Source organism: Barbatula barbatula (genome assembly GCF_947034865.1).
Source record: "Barbatula barbatula genome assembly, chromosome: 12".
NCBI classification, from domain to species: Eukaryota; Metazoa; Chordata; class Actinopteri; order Cypriniformes; family Nemacheilidae; genus Barbatula; species Barbatula barbatula.
Genome location: NC_136775.1, coordinates 2,903,997 through 2,924,507, shown reverse-complemented (window position 1 = coordinate 2,924,507; position 20,511 = coordinate 2,903,997). Strand labels below are relative to the sequence as shown.

At 36.3% G+C, this 20,511-nt stretch overlaps 3 protein-coding genes across 8 annotated transcripts; all 3 read left to right on the top strand.

Moving 5' to 3' along the window:
- The first annotated feature begins 2,282 nt into the window (after nucleotides 1-2,282).
- On the top strand, nucleotides 2,283-6,498 carry LOC306902115 (protein rapunzel-like). The gene is made up of 2 exons (XM_079470424.1): nucleotides 2,283-2,316; nucleotides 3,904-6,498. Exon 2 carries the CDS (start codon nucleotides 3,932-3,934, stop codon nucleotides 4,607-4,609), a length of 678 nt encoding a protein of 225 aa, XP_079326550.1. The 5' UTR covers nucleotides 2,283-2,316; nucleotides 3,904-3,931; the 3' UTR covers nucleotides 4,610-6,498.
- A 1,515-nt stretch (nucleotides 6,499-8,013) lies between these two features.
- LOC306902212 (protein rapunzel-like) lies at nucleotides 8,014-10,342 on the top strand. The gene is made up of 2 exons (XM_079470597.1): nucleotides 8,014-8,038; nucleotides 9,487-10,342. Exon 2 carries the CDS (start codon nucleotides 9,492-9,494, stop codon nucleotides 10,134-10,136), a length of 645 nt encoding a protein of 214 aa, XP_079326723.1. The 5' UTR covers nucleotides 8,014-8,038; nucleotides 9,487-9,491; the 3' UTR covers nucleotides 10,137-10,342.
- Nucleotides 10,343-13,405: 3,063 nt separating this feature from the next.
- rpz5 (rapunzel 5) lies at nucleotides 13,406-20,381 on the top strand. 6 transcript variants are annotated; one of them, XM_079470556.1, is made up of 4 exons: nucleotides 13,406-13,532; nucleotides 16,367-16,599; nucleotides 16,701-16,899; nucleotides 18,344-20,381. In XM_079470556.1, the coding sequence occupies exon 4, from the start codon at nucleotides 18,378-18,380 to the stop codon at nucleotides 19,557-19,559; it is 1,182 nt and encodes a 393-aa protein (XP_079326682.1). In that variant the 5' UTR covers nucleotides 13,406-13,532; nucleotides 16,367-16,599; nucleotides 16,701-16,899; nucleotides 18,344-18,377; the 3' UTR covers nucleotides 19,560-20,381. The 6 variants fall into 6 exon arrangements, with proteins under 6 accessions (XP_079326682.1, XP_079326683.1, XP_079326680.1 ...); XM_079470555.1 differs by lacking the exon at nucleotides 13,406-13,532 and adding an exon at nucleotides 15,076-15,193; XM_079470557.1 differs by lacking the exon at nucleotides 16,367-16,599.
- Nucleotides 20,382-20,511: the final 130 nt, after the last annotated feature.

Genomic DNA, 20,511 nt, shown 5'->3' with positions numbered 1-20,511 from the left:
GATGGGGAAAACACTAACTGATTAAGATACAAAAACAGAAAACAAATACTTCCCACAAGGGGGCAAAAAATGGCCAACTAAGGACAACGAATAAGGAACTTTGAAAAGGCAATATACAAACAAGAACTATGACTCCAATGACCATGTACAGAGCAGGAAACATGTACAGGGGTAACAAGTACAGCATACAACGAACGAGCACAGGACTATAGACAAGAGGAGGCTTTAAAGGGAAACAAACACAGGATAATTGACAAGGGTCAGGTGCGGGTACTGAAACACTCAGGGAAGGTTAACGAGGAAACGAGATGTCGGGAAACACTGACGAGACACGAGAAAGCACATGGCAAGTCAGAATCAAAACAAAGCCATGTCTTTCTCACACAAAACCCAAGGCTATGCCATGACTCCGCTGTAAGACCAAGAATAAACATGACATGATAGCGGAATCATGACATAAGCCCCCCCTTAAATGAACACCTCCAGGTGTTCATCAAGGGGTAGACTGACAAGACAAGGCAGACTGGGACAACGACAAGACAAGGCAAAACATACTAAACAAGATCAGGGGCAGACAAGAATACATTACAAAAGGGTTGGGGTGACATAATAAAAATAACAAACAAGGGAGGGGGGGAGGGGGAACAACAAAGTTCATGGGAGGAACACCTGAGTCCATGGGGGGAAGTCCAAAGGGATTGGGACAAGGGGGAACAGTTTTTGCATGTTGCGGTGAAAAGAAAACGTTTATTCCAATAATGAACAGCATGACAATGACTTTTTGCCAATAAAGTTATATTCATTAGTTCTGATAAAATGCCTGCATGAATGTTAAGAAAATTTTGATATTTCTAGTTCCAGTGGTTTTAACTTTATTATGAATTTAAAGGCACATCAAGCATGTGTGTTTTGCTAGTTTCAGACCAAACAAAGTCTCTTTACTGTCTGTCCTGTTGCCTCACTAAATGTGTTTGTTTGAGTTGAACTAAGATTGCCTTTCATTTTTTAAAAAGACACAGAGTTTAATGTTCTTCAGTAACATTGATTTACTTCCAATTATATTCATGTGAAAAAGTCATATAATGTTATGAAGCAATAATGTCTGGATTAATTATATGAAATTGTCATGACATGAGTCAGTTCCTCTTGGCTAAACAAATATTTAATAAACAGGCGACAGAAAACAGTGACAGAGGCATTTAACAACCTTGTTGTGGAATCACAAACAGACATACTGTTTGTGATTCCACAGAAAGCTTAATTTGATTACAAGGAAATTCATGTGAAATGAAAGTCAAATACTTTATTGATTCATAAGGTAATCTTGGATGAGGAAACAGAGATAAATCAATAAGGTAGTGTTTATTTTATTTTGGATTGAAACCAGGGATCAACACAAGAGATTAGTTTAAGAGTTTTGAGTTTATTTTTATAAATTTTATAAATTGTCCTGCATCAACCAGAAGAGCAATGGGATTGTGTCATGATCATGACCTTATTCGTGACCTTATACATTCAGCCAGAAACTAAACATCATCACCACATCAAAGAACAATGAATACTGTATGCGGCACTTGACACAGCAAACAACATGAGATGGACGTCTTGAATAATATGCATAAAGGACTGCTTTCTGTATAATTTTTCACACATTTGTTTGGTTTCCATTTACAAACAGTTTTTAACTTCTGTCAAGTTGCACGGGTGTTATGATGTGCTAGAGGAGAACTGGCCTTCCCTGATGAGCCCAGGTTTTCTCCACTTTTTCACCATTCAGGATTTGGTTCTTTGCAAACGTCACCTTTGACCTGTTCTTCTGACATTAAATCACAAACATTTTGTATATTATTGTAAATACTCGAGTATGTTGCATCTCACATATTTCTCTTGAGAAAAAGAGCCAGCAATCTCACAAATGTCTTCATGAGAGTTTATGTCCACAATGTCACAAACTGAGCTCAGATTTGCCAATTAGGTCTGAAATGAAAAGTTGTGATTGTTTAAGATTTTAATATGAACTCAAACCATTCTCATCCAATTGAACCAAATCTACTTAATCAAAAGACAACTAAAAGCCATCTCCTGACCTATGAAAGAGCAAATTTGTCAGTTTTTTCATTTGTCTAAACTGTTTGTGCAAAATAAAATAGTTTTCTGTAAAAGTGATTTGCAACAATGCAAAATTGTAAAAAGCTATAGAACCAAATCAGCATTTGAATGGCAAAGAAGGAGGGACTGTTTCTCAGAGCAAACAGTTAAATGGTGGCTGTTTGTTCAGCCGCAGTACCATTAGGAACAGAACAACTACAGACACAGGTACGCTTACTCCATTTTTACTGAACATGCATTCTGTAACATATATTTCGATCCCTGAAAGGCTGGAAGGCAAGGAAGACCAAGCAGACCCTTCAGCTCCGCATCAATAATATCAAGAAAACTTTTGGCAAATATGAGAAGTGAATCAAATATCCGTGTGGTGGAGAGTCTGACTTAAATAAAGGATTTTATCAAGACCTGTGAGATGTATGTGAGCAGAATTTGAGTTTAGATGTGTTTAATCATTGGTACTGGATCTCTATTTGCAAGGCCACTCTAATAGAAACAGAAGAGTGATGGAGGACAGGTGCACCTTTCATCGGTCTTATGGTGCTCATAGCCTACACCTCGGTAACAGAAGACCACGAGGAAGTCAAAGACAAATGGGGTCAAAGCATCACTGATATTGAAGCTAAGCTCTGGACCAATGTGAACAGGAGGAACATTACTCATAATCTGAATGTTAGATTGTCATAAGTAGGTTTGAATTTAGAGGTGTTTGGTGTAAACTGTTTGATTCTTTCTGAGCTGTCAAGGGAAAATGCTTCAATGCCGGTGTTGTGCAAACCCAAAGGAAAGATTGTGACTTATAGTTCAGGAGACTTAAGGAAGTTCTCGGTTGTGTTTTATTTAGGTATCACCTAAGTCTTAAGACCTAAAGAGATAGTTCACCCCAAAAGGAAAATTCAGTCATGAATTAAACAATCTCAAGTTGTTTATATGTTTGTTTCTTTGTTTGGTTGAACACAAAGAAATATATTTGGAAGAATGTTAGCAACTGAGATTTCTGGGGCACCATTGACTACCACAGTGGATTTTCTTTTGTTGTTGAACACCAAAGAAAATATATTGAAGGATATATTTTGTCAAAGCATTATTTTTGAATGCACTTGGCATCAAGTTGTTTTTTGTTCATACAGGCATAAAAAAATCCCCTTACAACGTGTACTACATTAACCTAAATGTATGCAAAATGCTGTGGTTCTTATTTCAGATATTGCATTTACAATGAAACTGTGATCTACAATAAATTAGATTTTTCTCAAATTCACTTAATCCTATAAAACAGAAAAATCTAAGATCAGATGTCTTTGATGTCTTAATCATTTATCCTAGAAATCAAGGAGATTAAATGGATAGATAACTTTTGCACATCTCACAAATGCCACTATTAGACATGTCTCCAACTGAGAATTCTGCAATTTTTTAGCAATCTTAACATGAACTCAATCATTTCTTAAAAATTTACCCAAAACCAGTTTATTTTACCTCTACAATTTTCATTAATTTGGTTCTTTCTTACTCTTAATGTATTTTCACAATTGTCATATGTGTGTCTATCATTTAACATTTTGCAATTTTTTGGAAATCATCCCTAAATTGATCATTTACATTTTTTCCTCTGGGATTAAAAGAACAACAAAACTTTGTAAGAAACTTAATTTCATCACATTCATGAAATTAACTTGATACATTAGAATCTAATACCCGGATCTTTATTTCTGATCTCATTACGTTAGGACACTACTGGAAGTAAAACTCTGTTGTATGGGTCTTATCTTTAATGATGTTGTATTGTTTACACAGATATATTTTGCCTACGATCTCTCACAAGATGAACCAGGATCTTATAGTGGACGCCATCGTGCAGGGTGTTGAAGTTCTAGACAGCATCGCTGGAGATCTTTCCCCCATTTTCAGCACTTTAGCTCAGTGTGTGAAGCTGGCGATGGGTAACGAGGAAAGTGAAAAAGTCCAGTTCATGAAGGAACAGTTGAAGAAGTTAAAATATCGCCTTGCAGACATTTCTGAAGAGATCCAGCAGATCAAAGATGAGATCAAGAAGAACCAAATGGATGATGTCTACTCATCCGTGGAGAACAACCTGAACAACAGTTTTCGCAAATTTATGGACATCTTCGAAGCCGAAGGTGAGGCCAAAGAGGCCAGAAAGGGCATGTTCATGGATAGCTTCAAGAGGACGGGTGTAAAAGACAGCCTTAACACTCTGTATGAGGCTGTGATAGGAGATACCAGGATTAACGTGCTGGAGGCCGTTCTAAATTACGAGCGTAAGAGCCGCAAGGCGTTGGAGGATTTCTGTGCTAGGCTGAAAAATCTGTTTTGCATCGGTTTGATCACCTTACTGGGATATGCAGCCATGGAAGGCATTGGTGAAGAGGAGGCCTTAAGTCAAGAGTGGGGCAAGAAGGTGAAAGTGGTCCAGTCTAAAATAGACGAGGCTATCGAAAAATGCATGAACAGCTTTCCCATACAAGCTGAGAAGGTGTGAGCGGGCATGCTGATAAAAACAACCAGCAACTGGTTGACATGTTGATGAACCATTTATAAAAGAAGTTTGACTGGGTGTGCTGGATGGTCTGTGTCTTTAACTCTCCCACAGGCCTGTTCGCTGACAAGAAAGACTTCCAGTGTTTTATGGAAAATAATCAGTTTCAGGTGTCGGTGTTAAATGAGAAATGTAATGTTGTGATCTCCTGTAGTGCATCACCCGAACCCGTTGATAAAGCCCTGATACTGACCCTTATTCTGGTTTTGGAACAGAGTACATCTATATATAAAAAGCCCTCAATGGCGATGAAGACTGAACAGATTTTTGCGACGATCCCTCATTGTGTGGCTCACACAGTCAAGACCTCTTGTAAAGATTTGGCCTTCTCCTGCAGCTTCTCTGATGAGCAGTACTACTCTATAAAGTTTGAAAACTTCCAAGTCTTTGTTCACTCTGAAAAAAACAGGGAGGAAAATAGAAAAGTTGTCAACAGCTAAACAAATTCTTTCAAATGCTCTTGTAGTCTTGCAGTCTTTACAGGTTAAATTCATTGATGCATGGTATTCCAAATAAAAATTATTGTTTGTCTTCAATTCTTTTTTCAAAATGCCAAACTTTTTCTCTTCCCTAATCGTCTCTGTAACACCTATTTTACATATTTTTAGTCAATAGATCCAGATATTTTCATCAGATTAAAGATGATCTCTCACAAACAATTCTGGACATGTTTTCTGTGACCGAGGTTGACATAACACATAGTAGTTTTGTTGAAAATGAATATAACGTATTTAATCCTGATTCCAAGAAGATATTAACAAATTGTAAGATATGTACAATGCTGATATTCAGAGCCTGAAACATCCATAATTTAAACGATTAAAAACATTAACTCTGGGGGGCATCATCCCTCTTGATGAATCAGGAAAAATGCTTGTGTCTTCAGCAGCGGGGTAAGATGGGAAACGTGGTCCATGTCATAGGTCTTTCTTCTCAAATAAGCCTTTAACAAAGTTTACCTGCAAATTATAAACCCACACGGTTTAAGGTTCTGCAGAAACCTAGATATTTATCTGGTTATAACCTAAACTAAAATCGTGTTCATTAATGAGCCATCTTCATAAAGATGTCATCTTGATCAAATACATTTTGATAATATAGCAATGATTAGTTCTGGATGGTTTGAACTTTAACGTTGTTAAGGACAGAAACAAACACATCTTTATTGTGTTGAAGTACTGAGGAGGAATTATTATGGTTTAAGACACTGTGGGTCTCAGTGGGTCACTCAAAATCCCTAGCATGCGGTGAAAAGAAAAGTTTATTCCAATTAATGAACAGCATGACAATGACTTTTTGCCAATAAAGTGATATTCATTAATGAGTTCTGATAAAATGCCTGCATGAATGTTATTAAGAAAATTGTGATATTTCTAGTTCCAGTGGTTTTAACTTTATTATGAATTTAAAGGCACATCAAGCATATGTGTTTTACTAGTTTCAGACCAAACCAAGTCTCTTTACTGTCTGTCCTGTTGCCTCACTAAATGTGTTTGTTTGAGTTGAACTAAAATTGCCTTTCGTTTTTTTTAAGAGACACAGAGTTTAATGTTCTACAGTAACCTTGATTTACTTCCAATTATAGAAAATAAAGTCATATAATGTTATGAAGCAATAATGAATGTCTAGATTAAGACTCAGTGATTGTGAAATTGTCCTTTGTCAGTTGGTTTCTATGGTTTATATGGTTTCTGCCCTTCTTAAGAAGTGTGTCTTCTTTAAGTGAGGAGTGATTGACATATCATTGATTTATGGTTATGCAGAAACATATCTTTGAATCCAGTAATATTCATGTGAAACTAAAGTCATGTTCATTAAAGAGTCATTCAGATATTCTGATAGGTTTTAATTTAGGTGGAATCATTGTACAATTGTACTCATGCGTATTTTCTATATGTGTAAAATCTTCTTTTTTCAGACAGATCTGACTAATTTTTTTCAGGATTGTGTGTTAGACATAAGAACATCTTTTAAATGTAAAAATCTAGACTTAAATGAAAAACTACTAATAAACTTAAAAATGCCTATAGCATGCAGGGGAATGGGCCACTTATGCAGACAATGTGTCTTGCGAAACGCTGTTAATGGGGGGTTTAAATGTTTAACAACATATAGATCTCCCAAGATAGACTTGCTCTGGTATCAGCTTTTAGAAAGTTCTTCATTTAAAAGATTTGATGCTACCCTAGGTTTTAGCCTTATTACTTGAAAGTAATCTTATTACTTGAAAGGTGAATATACGGTTTTGTGTTACCATGTTACATATCTTAAGTTGTTGTTTTAACATTTGAGTTTAGTTAATACAAAAGTTGTCGGGCTTTACACTTAAATTTATTAGAAGTTATTAAAACCACTCTTTACAAAACCTATGTCACAATCACACATCTAACAGATAAAAAGCCATAAAACAAAATAAAAAACAAAATAAATGTTTACAAAATCTATGTCACAACCACACATTTAACAGATTAAAAGCCATAAAACAAACTAAAACAAAATCACTCTTACAAAAACTATGTCACAATCACACATCTAACAGATAAAAAGCCAAAAAACTAAATAAAAACAAAATAAATGTTTACAAAACCTATGTCACAACCACACATTTAACAGATTAAAAGCCATAAAACAAACTAAAAACAAAATCACTCTTACAAAACCTATGTCACAATCACACATCTAACAGATTAAAAGCCATAAAACAAAACTAAAAACAAAATCACTCTTACAAATCCTATGTCACAATCACACTTTTAACAGATAAAAAAGTCATAAAACAAAACTATCTTGATCAACTGGATGACATGACATGCCTGGGAGAGAGTTGGGCCAAATCACTCTTTGCAAAACCTATGTCACAATCACACATTTTACATGATCTCTATCTCTCTCTAGTTTACAAAAGCATACGACTTTTCACAACATGTACCCTAGTAGAATAGCAACCAGGTTGAAATGGTGAGGGGGCTACCACTGTAGGAAGGTGGGGGCCATAGGATCCCCAACAGCCATAAAACATAAATGTCAGTAAGATTGACAGGCCATAAAAGAACCATTTGAGTGACATGTTGACAGACCTTTGACAGGAGGGTCATAAATCAATCAACATTTTGACACATAGTATATGATTATACTACTCTGACCTATGAAAGAGCAAATTTGTCAGTTTTTTCGTTTGTGTGAACTGTTTGTGCGAAATGAAAACATTTCTGTAAAAGTGATTTGCAACAATGCAAAATTGTAAACAGCTATAGAAAGAAATCAGCATTTGAATGGCAGAGAGGGAGGGACTTGTTTCTCAGAGCGAACAGTTAAATGGTGGCTGTTTGTTCAGCAGCAGTACCATTAGGAACAGAACAACTACAGACACAGGTAAGCTTACTCCATTTTTACTGAACATGCATTCTGTAACATATATTTCGATCCATGAAAGGCTGGAAGGATAGGAAGACCAAGCAGATCCTTCAGATCCGCATCAATAATATCAAGAAAACTTTTGGCAAATATGAGAAGTGAATCAATTATCCGTGTGGTGGAGAGTCTGACCTAAATAAATGATTTTATCAAGACCTGTGAGATGTATGTGAGCAGAATTTGAGTTTAGATGTGTTTAATCATTGGTACTGGATCTCTATTTGCAAGGCCACTCTAATAGAAACAGAAGAGTGATGGAGGACAGGTGCACCTTTCATCGGTCTTATGGTGCTCATAGCCTACACCTCGGTAACAGAAGACCACAAGGAAGTCAAAGACAAATGGGGTCAAAGCATCACTGACATTGAAGCTAAGCTCTGGACCAATGTGAACAGGAGGAACATTACTCATACTCTGAATGTTAGATTGTCATAAGTAGGTTTGACTTTAGAGGTGTTTGGTGTAAACTGTTTGATTCTTTCTCAGCTGTCAAGGGAAAATGCTTCAATGCCGGTGTTGTGCAAACCAAAAGGAGACGTAAGGAAGTTCTCGGTTGTGTTTCATTTAGGTATCACCTAAGACCTAAAGAGATAGTTCCCCCCAAAATTTAAATTCTATCATGAATTAAACAATATCAAGTTGTTACAAACCTGTATATGTTTCTTTGTCTGGTTGAACGCAGGGAAACATATTTTTAACAATGTTAACAACTGAGATTTCTGCGGCACCATTGACTACCATAGTGGAAGTTTTTTAGCTAAAATTCTTCCAAATATCTTACTTTGTGTTCAAAAGAACAAAGACATTTATAAAGGTTTGGGACAATTTAGGGTTGAGTCATTCATGACAGAATTGTCATTTGCCGGTGAACTGTCCCTCTAACTCAAACAAATGATACAATTGTTAAAATACAAGAAGAGTATGGAAGTCTAAAATGAATGTAGATGAAGTATTTAAAAGGTTAAATGATCTGGATGTGGGTAAATCTGATGACAAATACTTGAGTTCATACTGATGTGATAATGTTGAGATCTCTTCTGAAACTCTAACAGAGACATTTGTGACATTTTTGGGGTCTTTTCCGAAGAGAAATATTTAAGATGCAAGTGATTTAAGCAAAAGTTAAAAAATTGTAGAGATATGAAAGAGCTCTCATCTTAAATTAACTTTCCTCTTGCAGCAGGCCTATGTCTTTTCCATCTTAGCGTGAATGAATATTATCTAAAAATTTTCTGAAAAGTTATACATGGTTAGCAGTATCTAGGATAGTCTTGTCTACCGTTTGTTCTTCTTACAAAATATTTGAAACCATTGAAAGCCCATTTTTTATTACTGTCTACAAATTGTAAATTATAAGTTTCATTTTTTCTTCAGGTCAGTATTATCACTGATTCATCTTTCTACAGACATCATGGCTGACCAAGAGGTGAAGAAAGTCATAAAGATAGCTCTACAAATTGTGGACAAACTTTCATCAGTAGTCGGGGGGTTTATTCCCATCTTTAATGTGGCTAGCCCTTTCATCAAGGTGATGCTGCAACATGTGGAAGGGCAGGATTTAATGGAGGACCTCAATCGTGAATTTGAACTCATGAACCAAAAGGTGGAGAAAATATCAGTGGACAACCATCAAATTCTGCTGGAAATCAAGAAAAGTGCGGTGGACAAACTGTATGATGAGATCGAAAAGAACCTTAAAAACCAGTTCCGCACATATAAGGAGATGGTGGAGGCAAAGTCAGAGCGCATGAAGGATGAATTCATAGAAGTTTACGAGAGAAACAAAGATGACGAAAACATGAACAACCTTTATGAGGGTGTGGTGGGGGTACGTAAGCTCTTCGGTCGGCCTGTTCTAGAAGTGTATTTGGAGTATGCACAGGGTGACAAGCAAGTCATGAAAGACCTCTGCACTTATCTCGCCTACCTATTCACCATTGGCTACACCACTATGATGACCTATTATGGCTTCAAGAATGATGACCTGAAAGATCGGGAAATGGCGTGGAAGGTGAAGACGGACAAATTGCAGGAGGTGATGGGTAAATGGATGTGATATATTTCAGCATGTTCTGCACAACCCATGTAATCAAAACATGGGTTGTTTTAAACTTTTTAAACTTTTTAAAAATATTTTAAACTTCAAAATGGTAAAGTACTGTATGAAGATCGCACGAGAAGATTCATACAGTAGTATAATCACTCATCTCACATGTATATTGTATTAAAGTGCAACAGCTTTACAAATACATACCAGATTGTAAAAATTTCTCTTTCTCTGTGCATGCATGTTTATATATATATATATATATATATATATATATATATTATAGATTTTTTTACCAATTTTGGCACTTTCATAGCAGAAGAATGTATTTATTTATAGGCCTATCCTTTATTTCTTACTGACTGGGAAAACACCTGCACCACAATTTACCAAAATAGTATAGATATTTAAATGAAGCCTAAACTTGATTTGGACTTCTAAGAGTTTATACATTCCCTCTATTTACTGCATAATAGACCTTCTAGTTTAAAGTCTGGTTTGTCACTCCTGAGACTCAAACCTAATGTATATGAAATCCCTTTATATTTTTTCATAAAACATTATACAATATTATATTCAGGAGTATACTGAGTTTACATACAAACTTTTATATCTGTCAAAATCTGTTGTTTTCGTGAGATGCATGCATGTTGCTTTTGTTAAAAAGTAACTAAAGTGGGCAAAAACACAAAAGAAAAGGTTTTAAATGCTTTGAAATAGCAACAGTCTGTGAAATACAGTGGCTTTAATAGTGCATGGGTCCAAATCTTGCACATTCTGTCTGACGAAGCGGTGAGATGTAAAAATAATCTGCAATTATATACAATCGGTTAGCACACATCAAAGCTCTATACAAACTTAAACAATCCACTGCAATCAGTTAAAATACATTTACTGTATCTGAAAGTACAAGGAGCTTATGCTAAATATTAAAGATGAGTGGGACTCCTGAATTATTTCAAATGTTTTAGAGATTGAATGAAAACAAATATTTAGCAGGAACATTATCGACCCATATGGCTTCTATCTCTGATAACAATTTATAAGTGACCAAACCTTAAATCTGACTATAACGGAAAATAACAAATGTATACAATTCCACCATTAATCTTGACTTCTTGTGGAAAATTCATTTATCATTAGTCTAAAAGTTGTTCCATACATTTGCTGACAGGGGGCGCTAACAACACATTACTTGAATGAGTACAGAAGTTGTTGGAAAATCACTTATGTATTTTCCTATACTATTAATGTAATGTTTTAACAAAAGGATGTTAAAAGACAAGTGGTGGACAAGAACTTAACTAAACAACGCCACTGCTATTTAATCTGTTAACACATTTTGAAATTGATTTGAAAAAAAAAAAGAATATTGTACTCTGACATGACATTAACTTTATTTATAGAGAATAAAACTATAAAAGTCAGCATATTTGGAAAGTCAGTATCAATATTTAATAAACCAGTAGTTGTTTTTTAAGCCCAGCCTTATAGTGCCAAGGGCAGATGATCAATCCTATGATACCTCACTCTGGCTGGATCTGCCAATCACAGGCTGAACTAATGACATTACCTTTTCATCAGAGTGGACAATCGACCGCTCTTCTGCCTTTAAGTGGCCTGATTTGATAAACAGCATTGAAACATTTGTACTGTGACACACCAGCTCACCCACTGGCAGCATTTATACCGTTAATGAAAATTTTCTGAATATTTATCTCAATCTTATGATTATGGAGCCGGGTAAGGATATGGGTATGGATGTATTTCTCTCTTTATCACACGAGCATGTAAATGCTCAAATAATTGCAATCTGAAATCTATCTGTCTTTAACCGTCTGTATCTAAGGACACGTCGGCACTCTGGAATCTCTCTCCATCTCAATGTTTTCTCTTGTGTTGTGATAAGCTCAGCTCCTCTGCTCTGTTTACTTTAAACAGTGTGCGTGTCTCCTCGGCACCGGTGTACATCACACTGTCAGTTTATCTGCCTCTCCTCCACCTGCCATCTACTCCATTTGTTCCCATAACATTCGTTCTGCTCTGGCAGGAAATGACGGATTTCCTTTCTAGTGTCTCAATTTTATAAACACTGTGAATTTAGCCAAAGTATGGACATCGTAAAGGAGTGATGATATGAAGTAGACCGTTTTTAGACATGATTTCTTAATTATCAGGTATCGAAAAAAAGGTCACACTTTAGAATAGGGACCAATTCTCATCATTTATTAACTAAGACTTTTGCCTCAATATACCCCTAAGTACTGCTTTAAAAAAATTGGGTATGTAGAATAAGGCAATGCTGAATAAGGAATTAATATGTGCTTTATGCATATTAATATACAACCAATATGCATGTTAATAAGAAAGTAGTTTATGGTGAATTTGTGTACATGAATATATAGTGTAACTGAAAACAGACATAGGCCATGGCTTGCAGAAAGCCCACTGAAATACATATATAAAATATTCAAAACACTTATGTAGTTAATGGTTTAACAGAATAGTAATATTCAAATTATTTTCAGTTGAATAAATGTGCCATCATAAACGTAATTATTTTAATCCTGGAACTGATTGATCTGTTAACTAGCGCCATCTGGTGGGTCTACAAAAGCACCCGACATCAACATTACATCATGTGCTTTCAACAGGAAAACAGTTTGCATAATGAGTACTTGCTAATTAGTTATTAATTATTTGATTGTGTAACATGACAAATAATTATGCTTATGTACTTAGTTAAACCCAAAGTTGTAAAACAGGATCCAGCTTAAATACTTGAGACAATTATAAGGCTTCCTAGAAGTCTGAGTTTAAATAAAATTGAAAGATGAGTTGATAATTTTTCTCGGAAAGAAGACTGTTGACCTAACGGTAATAATTATTTTAATGCATATAAAAAGATATATATCACAGGTAACTTAAAACTGTACAGAAAAAATAAATCATGCATTTCTGCACTAAGTATTATGTATTATATATTTTAAAATGGTAAAATGTGTTAAATGAAGCTCAAGAAAATTATACAAAGTATTGTGTTGTTTAGGATTATACAGGTTGTTTAGTATTTTAGGATTACACTGCTTTTTGGTATTTTAATGTTTTTTTCCTAACATTCTGATTTATTCCATTGTTCCAGTAAAATATCTGACAACAATAAAGTTCAGGGTTATTTTCCAATAGTGCTTTTTCCCATAGCAATTGTGCATTATAGCCTCATATATGTATATTTACATTTACATTTAGTATTTTATCAGACGCTTTTATCCAAAGCCACTTACAAAGAGTTCGGGGAGCAATAAGTGTGTGTGTGTGTGTGTGTGTGTGTGTGTGTGCGTGCGTGCGTGCGTGTGTGTGTGGGTAGGTGGTTGTTTTTTAGCACTGATGCTGCATTCAATCAAGGTAGGAAAACAGGTAAAGACCTGATGGACCTGTTATTATTATATTTAACCTTATTAAGTAGTATAACCTGAAGTTTCTTCCGAATAATTGAAATGAAACTAAACGGCTGTTCTTCAGAAAACCGTCAATAACCAGAAAGCCTTTCCTTTATTCCTTATCTCTCAGTGGCAGCACTGCTCATAGTCTAAATGTCATTCTTGATATGTCGTAGCTCTTGGTGGAACATCATGTTATCAGCAAAGTGACCCTGATCTGCAATGGAACCCAAACAAAACTGATGAGAAAAAATGTCCTTCGGACAAACTTTGAATGTAATCACATAGCAAAGAGAATGTGCACCTGCTGAGACTCCTCATTTTAAATTCCGTGTGTGGTGCATGGACTGAGGACAACCGAAATGATATGACAAACTCATTAGAAGGTTAAATGACAACGGATCATAAATTCACTTTATGAGCCTTCACAAAACACAATCGTGCATGAATAAAAGAAGTGAAATGAGGTGACCTTTAGCTTTCATCACTGTCTGGGTCGTAATCACATTTTCCATTTACATCGGACACGAAGGTTGAGGTTTTTAAAGGTCAGAGCGAGACCTGACTGCAATTAATACAGATATACTTGAATCCAGACATTACAGTACATGGCTAAACAAACTCACCAACCGACACATGTTGACAATCTCATGCAAAGGTTAAATTACATCATTTTTATTTTTTTTATTTATTAAGCAGGCCAAAAAGGAAACAGATATTCTGATCTGTCATTACAACAGCCTTTATCAAAACGACATTTCTACACAGTGCACTTAACCTCTGTGATCCGGAAGCAGATGTGCAATGACACAGCGAGTTAAATGAGGAAATGAACCATGCACAGAACTTTGACTGACATTTCCCTCATAAAAAATAAACCATGGTTTTCTTACAGTTAATGTGCACTAAGCTTTTTATTTATTGATTAACTTATGTATTTTTACCATGGTTAGACTATAATGGGGTTTAACTGCAGTAAATCCAACTATATTTTACAGTTTCTGCCTGCGCAAAATTAGCCGCTACGAGTAGATATATATATATATATATATGTATATATATATATATGTATATATGTATATACGTATACATATATGTATATATGTATATACGTATACATATATGTATATATATATATATATATATATATATATATATATATATATATATATATATATATATACACATATACGGTTAATTAATGGCTGTTTCTAAGGGCCACTATAGCCATCCGCCATATTGGAACAGTGTGTGAGCACTCGACATGTTTAAAAAATACTGACTTATACATATAAAAACACAATTTAAAACATTTCCACACGTGAAAGATTTCCTATTTCTTCAAGAACTTACATCTCGGTTGTTTTCACAATCAGAGGCTGCGCAATGTTGCGGAACCTAAAGAAAACACATTGATTTTTACTGTTAGTGACGACAGCAACTGAAATATCGGCCGTTCCAAGATGGCGGACGCGTCGTGAACGGTCGAATATGCCACATACGTGTTCACGCATCAACTCAGTACGTTGCTATGCAGCCATGCAGAGTGGGCGTTCCGTGTGGTTTGCTAACACGTTGACAGACAGTTATTGGAGTTCTAGGATAAAGTGAAAAACAACTTTTCCGGTAATATAACGATATATTTCAGTGTTATTGTTCGGACTTCTAATAACAACCCTTTACGAAAATGAACCATGGATTTATTTACTAAAAGTGTTGTAACCGTGTTTTCATATGATTCGTGTAACTATCGTAAATATGGTTCATGATTAAGATATTTTATTAGTTAATATCTAATATTAATGTGCACCAATAATCAGTTGCCATACATTTTAGCCACGTAACGTTAAACAAAAAGCAAAAACGCAACATTTCCTCGTTCGTCAAACGTAACGATGCTCTCGTGTCAAAAGTTGCTTGTTGACGCTTGTTGTTATTTAAAGATTGTTGTTTTTTGGTATAAGGTGTGCGTTTGACCTTACACCACTGCAACATCGTGCCAAATGCACGTTAGAAGTGATGTCATTCCAGGTAAGGCCCACCTAAATCGGCGTTCATTTCGGTTAAGAGGACAAACCTGTCTGAATCATTTCAACAAGGCCTAAAGCTAATTCCCACACAAATGTATTCCCATAGACCTCCCCAAGCTACCTGCCAGCGCTTGAAAAAAATCACAGCACGTTTACTGTCTAACTTACTAGCAGAGATTCGTAAAAATTACCTTACAAACATATCAGACTTCTTATAATGTCATATTTTGTCTCCTGTCCTCATTTAGAACTGAAGTGACCTCTTGTTGCTGAGTATACTGTGTGTGCACCCATAGTGATGCACTTCACAAACTGAAGTATGCATTACTATTCTAAGCATGCTAGACACACAGCATCTTTAAAGTTTGTGTTTTTCCTAATGCATTGCGACAATACAACAAGATGTGTATTATCTTATACATGCACAAAAACAAACTATTATTTTTTTTACTTTTCTGTAAATTTAAATGAAATGGTACCACAATAGGCTACATAGGGTGCTGTTGGATGTTGCTAGGGCTATGTCGGGATTTCCCAAGTAGTTCTCAGTGTGTTGCTAGATGGTCGCATGAGTGTTGTGAATGGAAACACCCTGTTTACTGATGAACATGTTCCACATTGTTATGCTATTTTGAGCACATTTGTTTGAAACCCTACTGATTTGCATTGTGTGAGATGTAACAGTGAGATAAAGAAGAATGCTAAGGTATTTGCTCACCTGGACCACAGTCTGTGTAGTCCATGACAAGCCCCCACTGTTCCTCCTCAGACGAGTCATTGCATGCCAGCGTGTCACAGCGATTGCCGAGGGAAAAGGAGCTCATTTGACTGCCTGCCATGCTGGGGATGCACAAACAGAGGAGTCTTTCTCTGCGATGTAAAGCACTGTGACGGAAATGACCGTCCCCCCACGGCCAGTATTCATACAAATTTCAATTCGACAAGTGCTGCCGAATGACCTAAAAGGAAAACAACTTTGCATATGAAATTGGCAAATTATGAGTAAATTAATTTATTTGTGTTTGCTAAAATACTTTTTGGGTAAGTGTTGCTGGTTTTAAACACTTATCATATCAATAATTAAAGTGCGTAAATGTTTACAGGATGTTATCTGCATTCATGCCTGTCCCTCATCTCTCCGAGTGGGCTCTGAGGAATGCTGGCAGGGGACGGAGTTAATCCAAAGTGGGAGGGCCGCAGGGGAAAGTCTATATATACATGTGGACCCTGAGAAGCTGGTGATTTCAGGCACTGTTGGACTGTGTTGAAACATCAAGAAAATACCTCTGTATACTTCTAACGGTAAGACTTTTTTTCTCTATATACTTGCATACATTTGTTCTCTTTGTAGCTTTTTTTGTTTTCTATTTTACAAATAAAATGTCTCAATAAAAAAAACTTCATAGGACCCAGGCAAAGTGTTTTTTGCAAAGATAATAATAATAGATAAGGTTGGACAGTCTTCTATACATTTTTTGATGAACATTTGTTGGGGACACTTTTTCGGGAATCGTTTTATAGCAGGATGTTGCGCTTGAGTCAATATTGGCATTCGTGGATCTCTGAGCTGCATTTAAATACACTGGATTACAAATAAGGGATGTGGCTTTGAGCTTAAACAGAACAGTTGGTTGTTTCCCTTCCTCTTTTTCAGTTGTTAGGTTATTTTATTCTCAAACTGGAACCATCAAATGCACAGTGTTGCATATATTACTAGCTTGAATTTATTTTTTATTAAGTACAGAGTACAGATTTTTTAAATCTGAAAAATCCTGGATTTTTCTTTTTAAAACCATCGTATTTACTCTTACAAAGGAGGACTTGAAACAATCAGGATCGTTGTGTTGTTCAGTAAGTATTACTGAATTTGCTACTATTTCCTGTAAAATCAAAATGTCTTAAAGATGTATTGTTGAGTCATAAATGACAAATACAATTCCTAATCTACAAAATCCTTATGTGATAAATTATTACATTCAAGATTGTTGATAATGGACATATGACTAAAATGTATCAAATCTATTGTTAAATCTCGAATTTGTTGTCTTCTTATTTATAAAAAGTAATTTTACTCTTTGCTGGCAATAATGCTTTCACTGCAGAACAAGTGTATTTGTTACAGATTTTCTCAGATCTGGGTGTGCCTTTTTTTCTGTATATTGAGTCTTGGGAAATTAGATATGAGTGTGAGATCATCTCCCTTGTGTAATCAAAGTGCCCAGAAACGTCCTGAAATACTTAAACAGCCAGAGCGTTCAAATATATTTTTCCAGGAACCCCTCCTGAAAACATCTGCCTTGCTACACAGATGGGGTTTAAATGATAAATTATTCTCTCCGGTTCACAATGGCTGTGTACTCATTACATTTTAATGTGTTCTTTGAATCATTGTAGACATTAGAGTGTTTGCTTTTAATTCTTACTTAGCAGACACCTGATCCCACTGATCTGACTTTATTGTTGTATCATTTGCCGAGACTTTGCGGGCGGGGTGTTATGTGGTTCATAACATGCCCGAACAAGATGGCTCAAGTCAATGGAAAACATGTACAAATGTCCATGTACAAACATGTCCAAAAATGATATTTTTCCCCTGTGGTCCAGCTGTTCGATTCATCTCAGGTAGCTGTAAAGGTCCCATTTAAAGAAAACAAATATGACCCTTAGAAAAGGCTGCATTGATTTTGGTATTGATTTTTATCTTGTGGCTTCCAGTTTATAATATATCTGCCTCGATCTGTTACAGACAGGATAGGAAGGATTCTCTCCTTTGGGTCAGAATGAATCGGGTGGAAGAATGGGTTCTGGAAAACCAGAGCAAGATCGAGAAAGGAGTGGAAATTATGGGGCAAAGTTGTGAGGTTTTAGCAGCCACCGTGGGACAATTACACCCCATACTGGAGGCTGTGTTTGTGGCCTCGGCCGAGCTCCTCAGCAACCCAGACGGTAAAGAGGCCAAATACATCACCGAGCAGTTTGAAAGGATCAACCAGAAACTCGAAGGCATCCAAGATGAAATCGACAAAATTGCTTTGGAGCTGCAGCGGACATCCATGAACAAGCAGAACTTTGACAGCGAGGCGCAAATGATCAGCCAGTACGAGAAGTTTCAAGACTTTGTCAATGCTAAGCCCAAGTTCAAGGAGAAAAAGAAGGAGAAGTTTCTTAGCCACTACGAGAACACGGATGCAGATCTGAACATTGATGCCTTGTATAACGCGGTACTCGGAGAGAATATGTCTGGTGATCCCATGCTGGACACGGTGTTGAGCACAGAGCAGCGGAGCAGAAGAGCAATGGAGGAGTTCTGTGCCAGGCTAAAGAAGCTGTTTGTTGTGGGAATTATCGCAGTCATGGGTCACGCTGCCCTGAAGGATGGAGCAGTGGGCGAGGCTATGGTCAAGAAATGGCAGGGTCGTATGGAGGAGGTGGAACAGCGCATGAAGGCCGCGGTGGACGAATGCATCGAAAATTTCCCCCAGCAGGCTAAGATGGATGTGGAGAGGGAACTTGTGGAGCGGAAGGGCTCTGTCGACCCAGAGTTCACGTCATTTATACTGGAAATCCTTGACAAGAAATACGACTGGGTCTCTTGGTCTGTTAGGGTGTTCAAGCAAGGTGGACTGTTCTTCTGGAATTGGCTCGCTGGCAAAAAGTACCAAGGAAAAGGTGGAGGTGGCAACTTTTTCGATCTTCTCACCACGAACGACATCAGAGTTGTGGTGTCTTTCAGTGCAGACCCAAAACCGATCAACAAGAACCAGCTGCTAGATCAGATTGAGTCACAGAAGATGAAGGGTAACATGGTGTCTGTTGCTCAGAATCTGTGCGACTCTCTACCCAACACCGTGGTTCATGCCGTCAGCCGCTATAAGAACGTCGAGGAGAAAAACAACTTCCAGCCAGAATGCTTCTACTTCGGGATTCACAAAAAAGCATATTTATGCATTCATTCTGAATAGATGTGTCAAGACTGGAAACATCAAAATGGCAATCAGACTTTAATATAGTAGATTGCTAAGCATTATATGAGATAAAAATACTGGCGATTCTCTCTGAAACAGCTGTTGTTGCATACCTGAGAAAGTGTATTCTTGCTGGTTTGCCAAAGAATACCAAATATTAATGTATGCATATGAAAGATATTGTGTAAAATTATTATTAGTCTGTTTTGTTCTCTGTTTTAACACATCTGTGGCTGTCAAAAGGAGGCTGGGTGGATTAATGGCACTTATTGTTAGTCATGGTGTTTACAATCAAGCAGCATATCACTTAAACTTTAGATTCTAGAAACATTGATAAAAAAGGGGAGAGGGCTTTACTCAAATATATATACATGTATATATAAAATATACATTGACATATTTAGCCTGTGTAATCCATGGTATGTAATCACAAAATAAAACGAATATGATCTAGAATTTTGTTTCACAAAGTATCTCTAGCCACCCATTTGTTTCACATTTGTAGGGACTTGTACCATAAATTTACCGGTGTAACCATAGTATCTGCCAATTACTAGAGAATTAAGTCCTACTGACATCCCTGCCAAAAAAATATATAATACAAATTGGCATTACAAATGACATTATGAAACATTTACCATTAAAGCTATTATTGTCTTTATGCGGTGGGCTTTGGGCTTTATTCAAGTAGTGAATCACTTAATGGTGTTCTTTTTGTTTCCATCAACCAGATAAAAGCCAAATAATAGAACTCAACAGAGTACAAAAAGAGACAAATGTGAAGTTTCCATTAAAACCAATACAATTTCTATTATATCCAATATAATTTATGTGTTTGATTTTGTCATCAGGCATAAAAAATCAACAAAATGCTGAAATGATATAGAGTTTGGTATTTGGGCGGAAGCTATAGTGTAGTTAACATGGTAAATGTTAAGAAGTGTCCAAA

Excerpts from the sequence above, each read along its gene's own strand:
- LOC306902115 (XM_079470424.1), top strand. The coding sequence starts at position 3,932 with ATGAACCAGGATCTTATAGTGGACGCCATCGTGCAGGGTGTTGAAGTT.
- LOC306902212 (XM_079470597.1), top strand. The coding sequence starts at position 9,492 with ATGGCTGACCAAGAGGTGAAGAAAGTCATAAAGATAGCTCTACAAATT.
- rpz5 (XM_079470557.1), top strand. The coding sequence starts at position 18,378 with ATGAATCGGGTGGAAGAATGGGTTCTGGAAAACCAGAGCAAGATCGAG.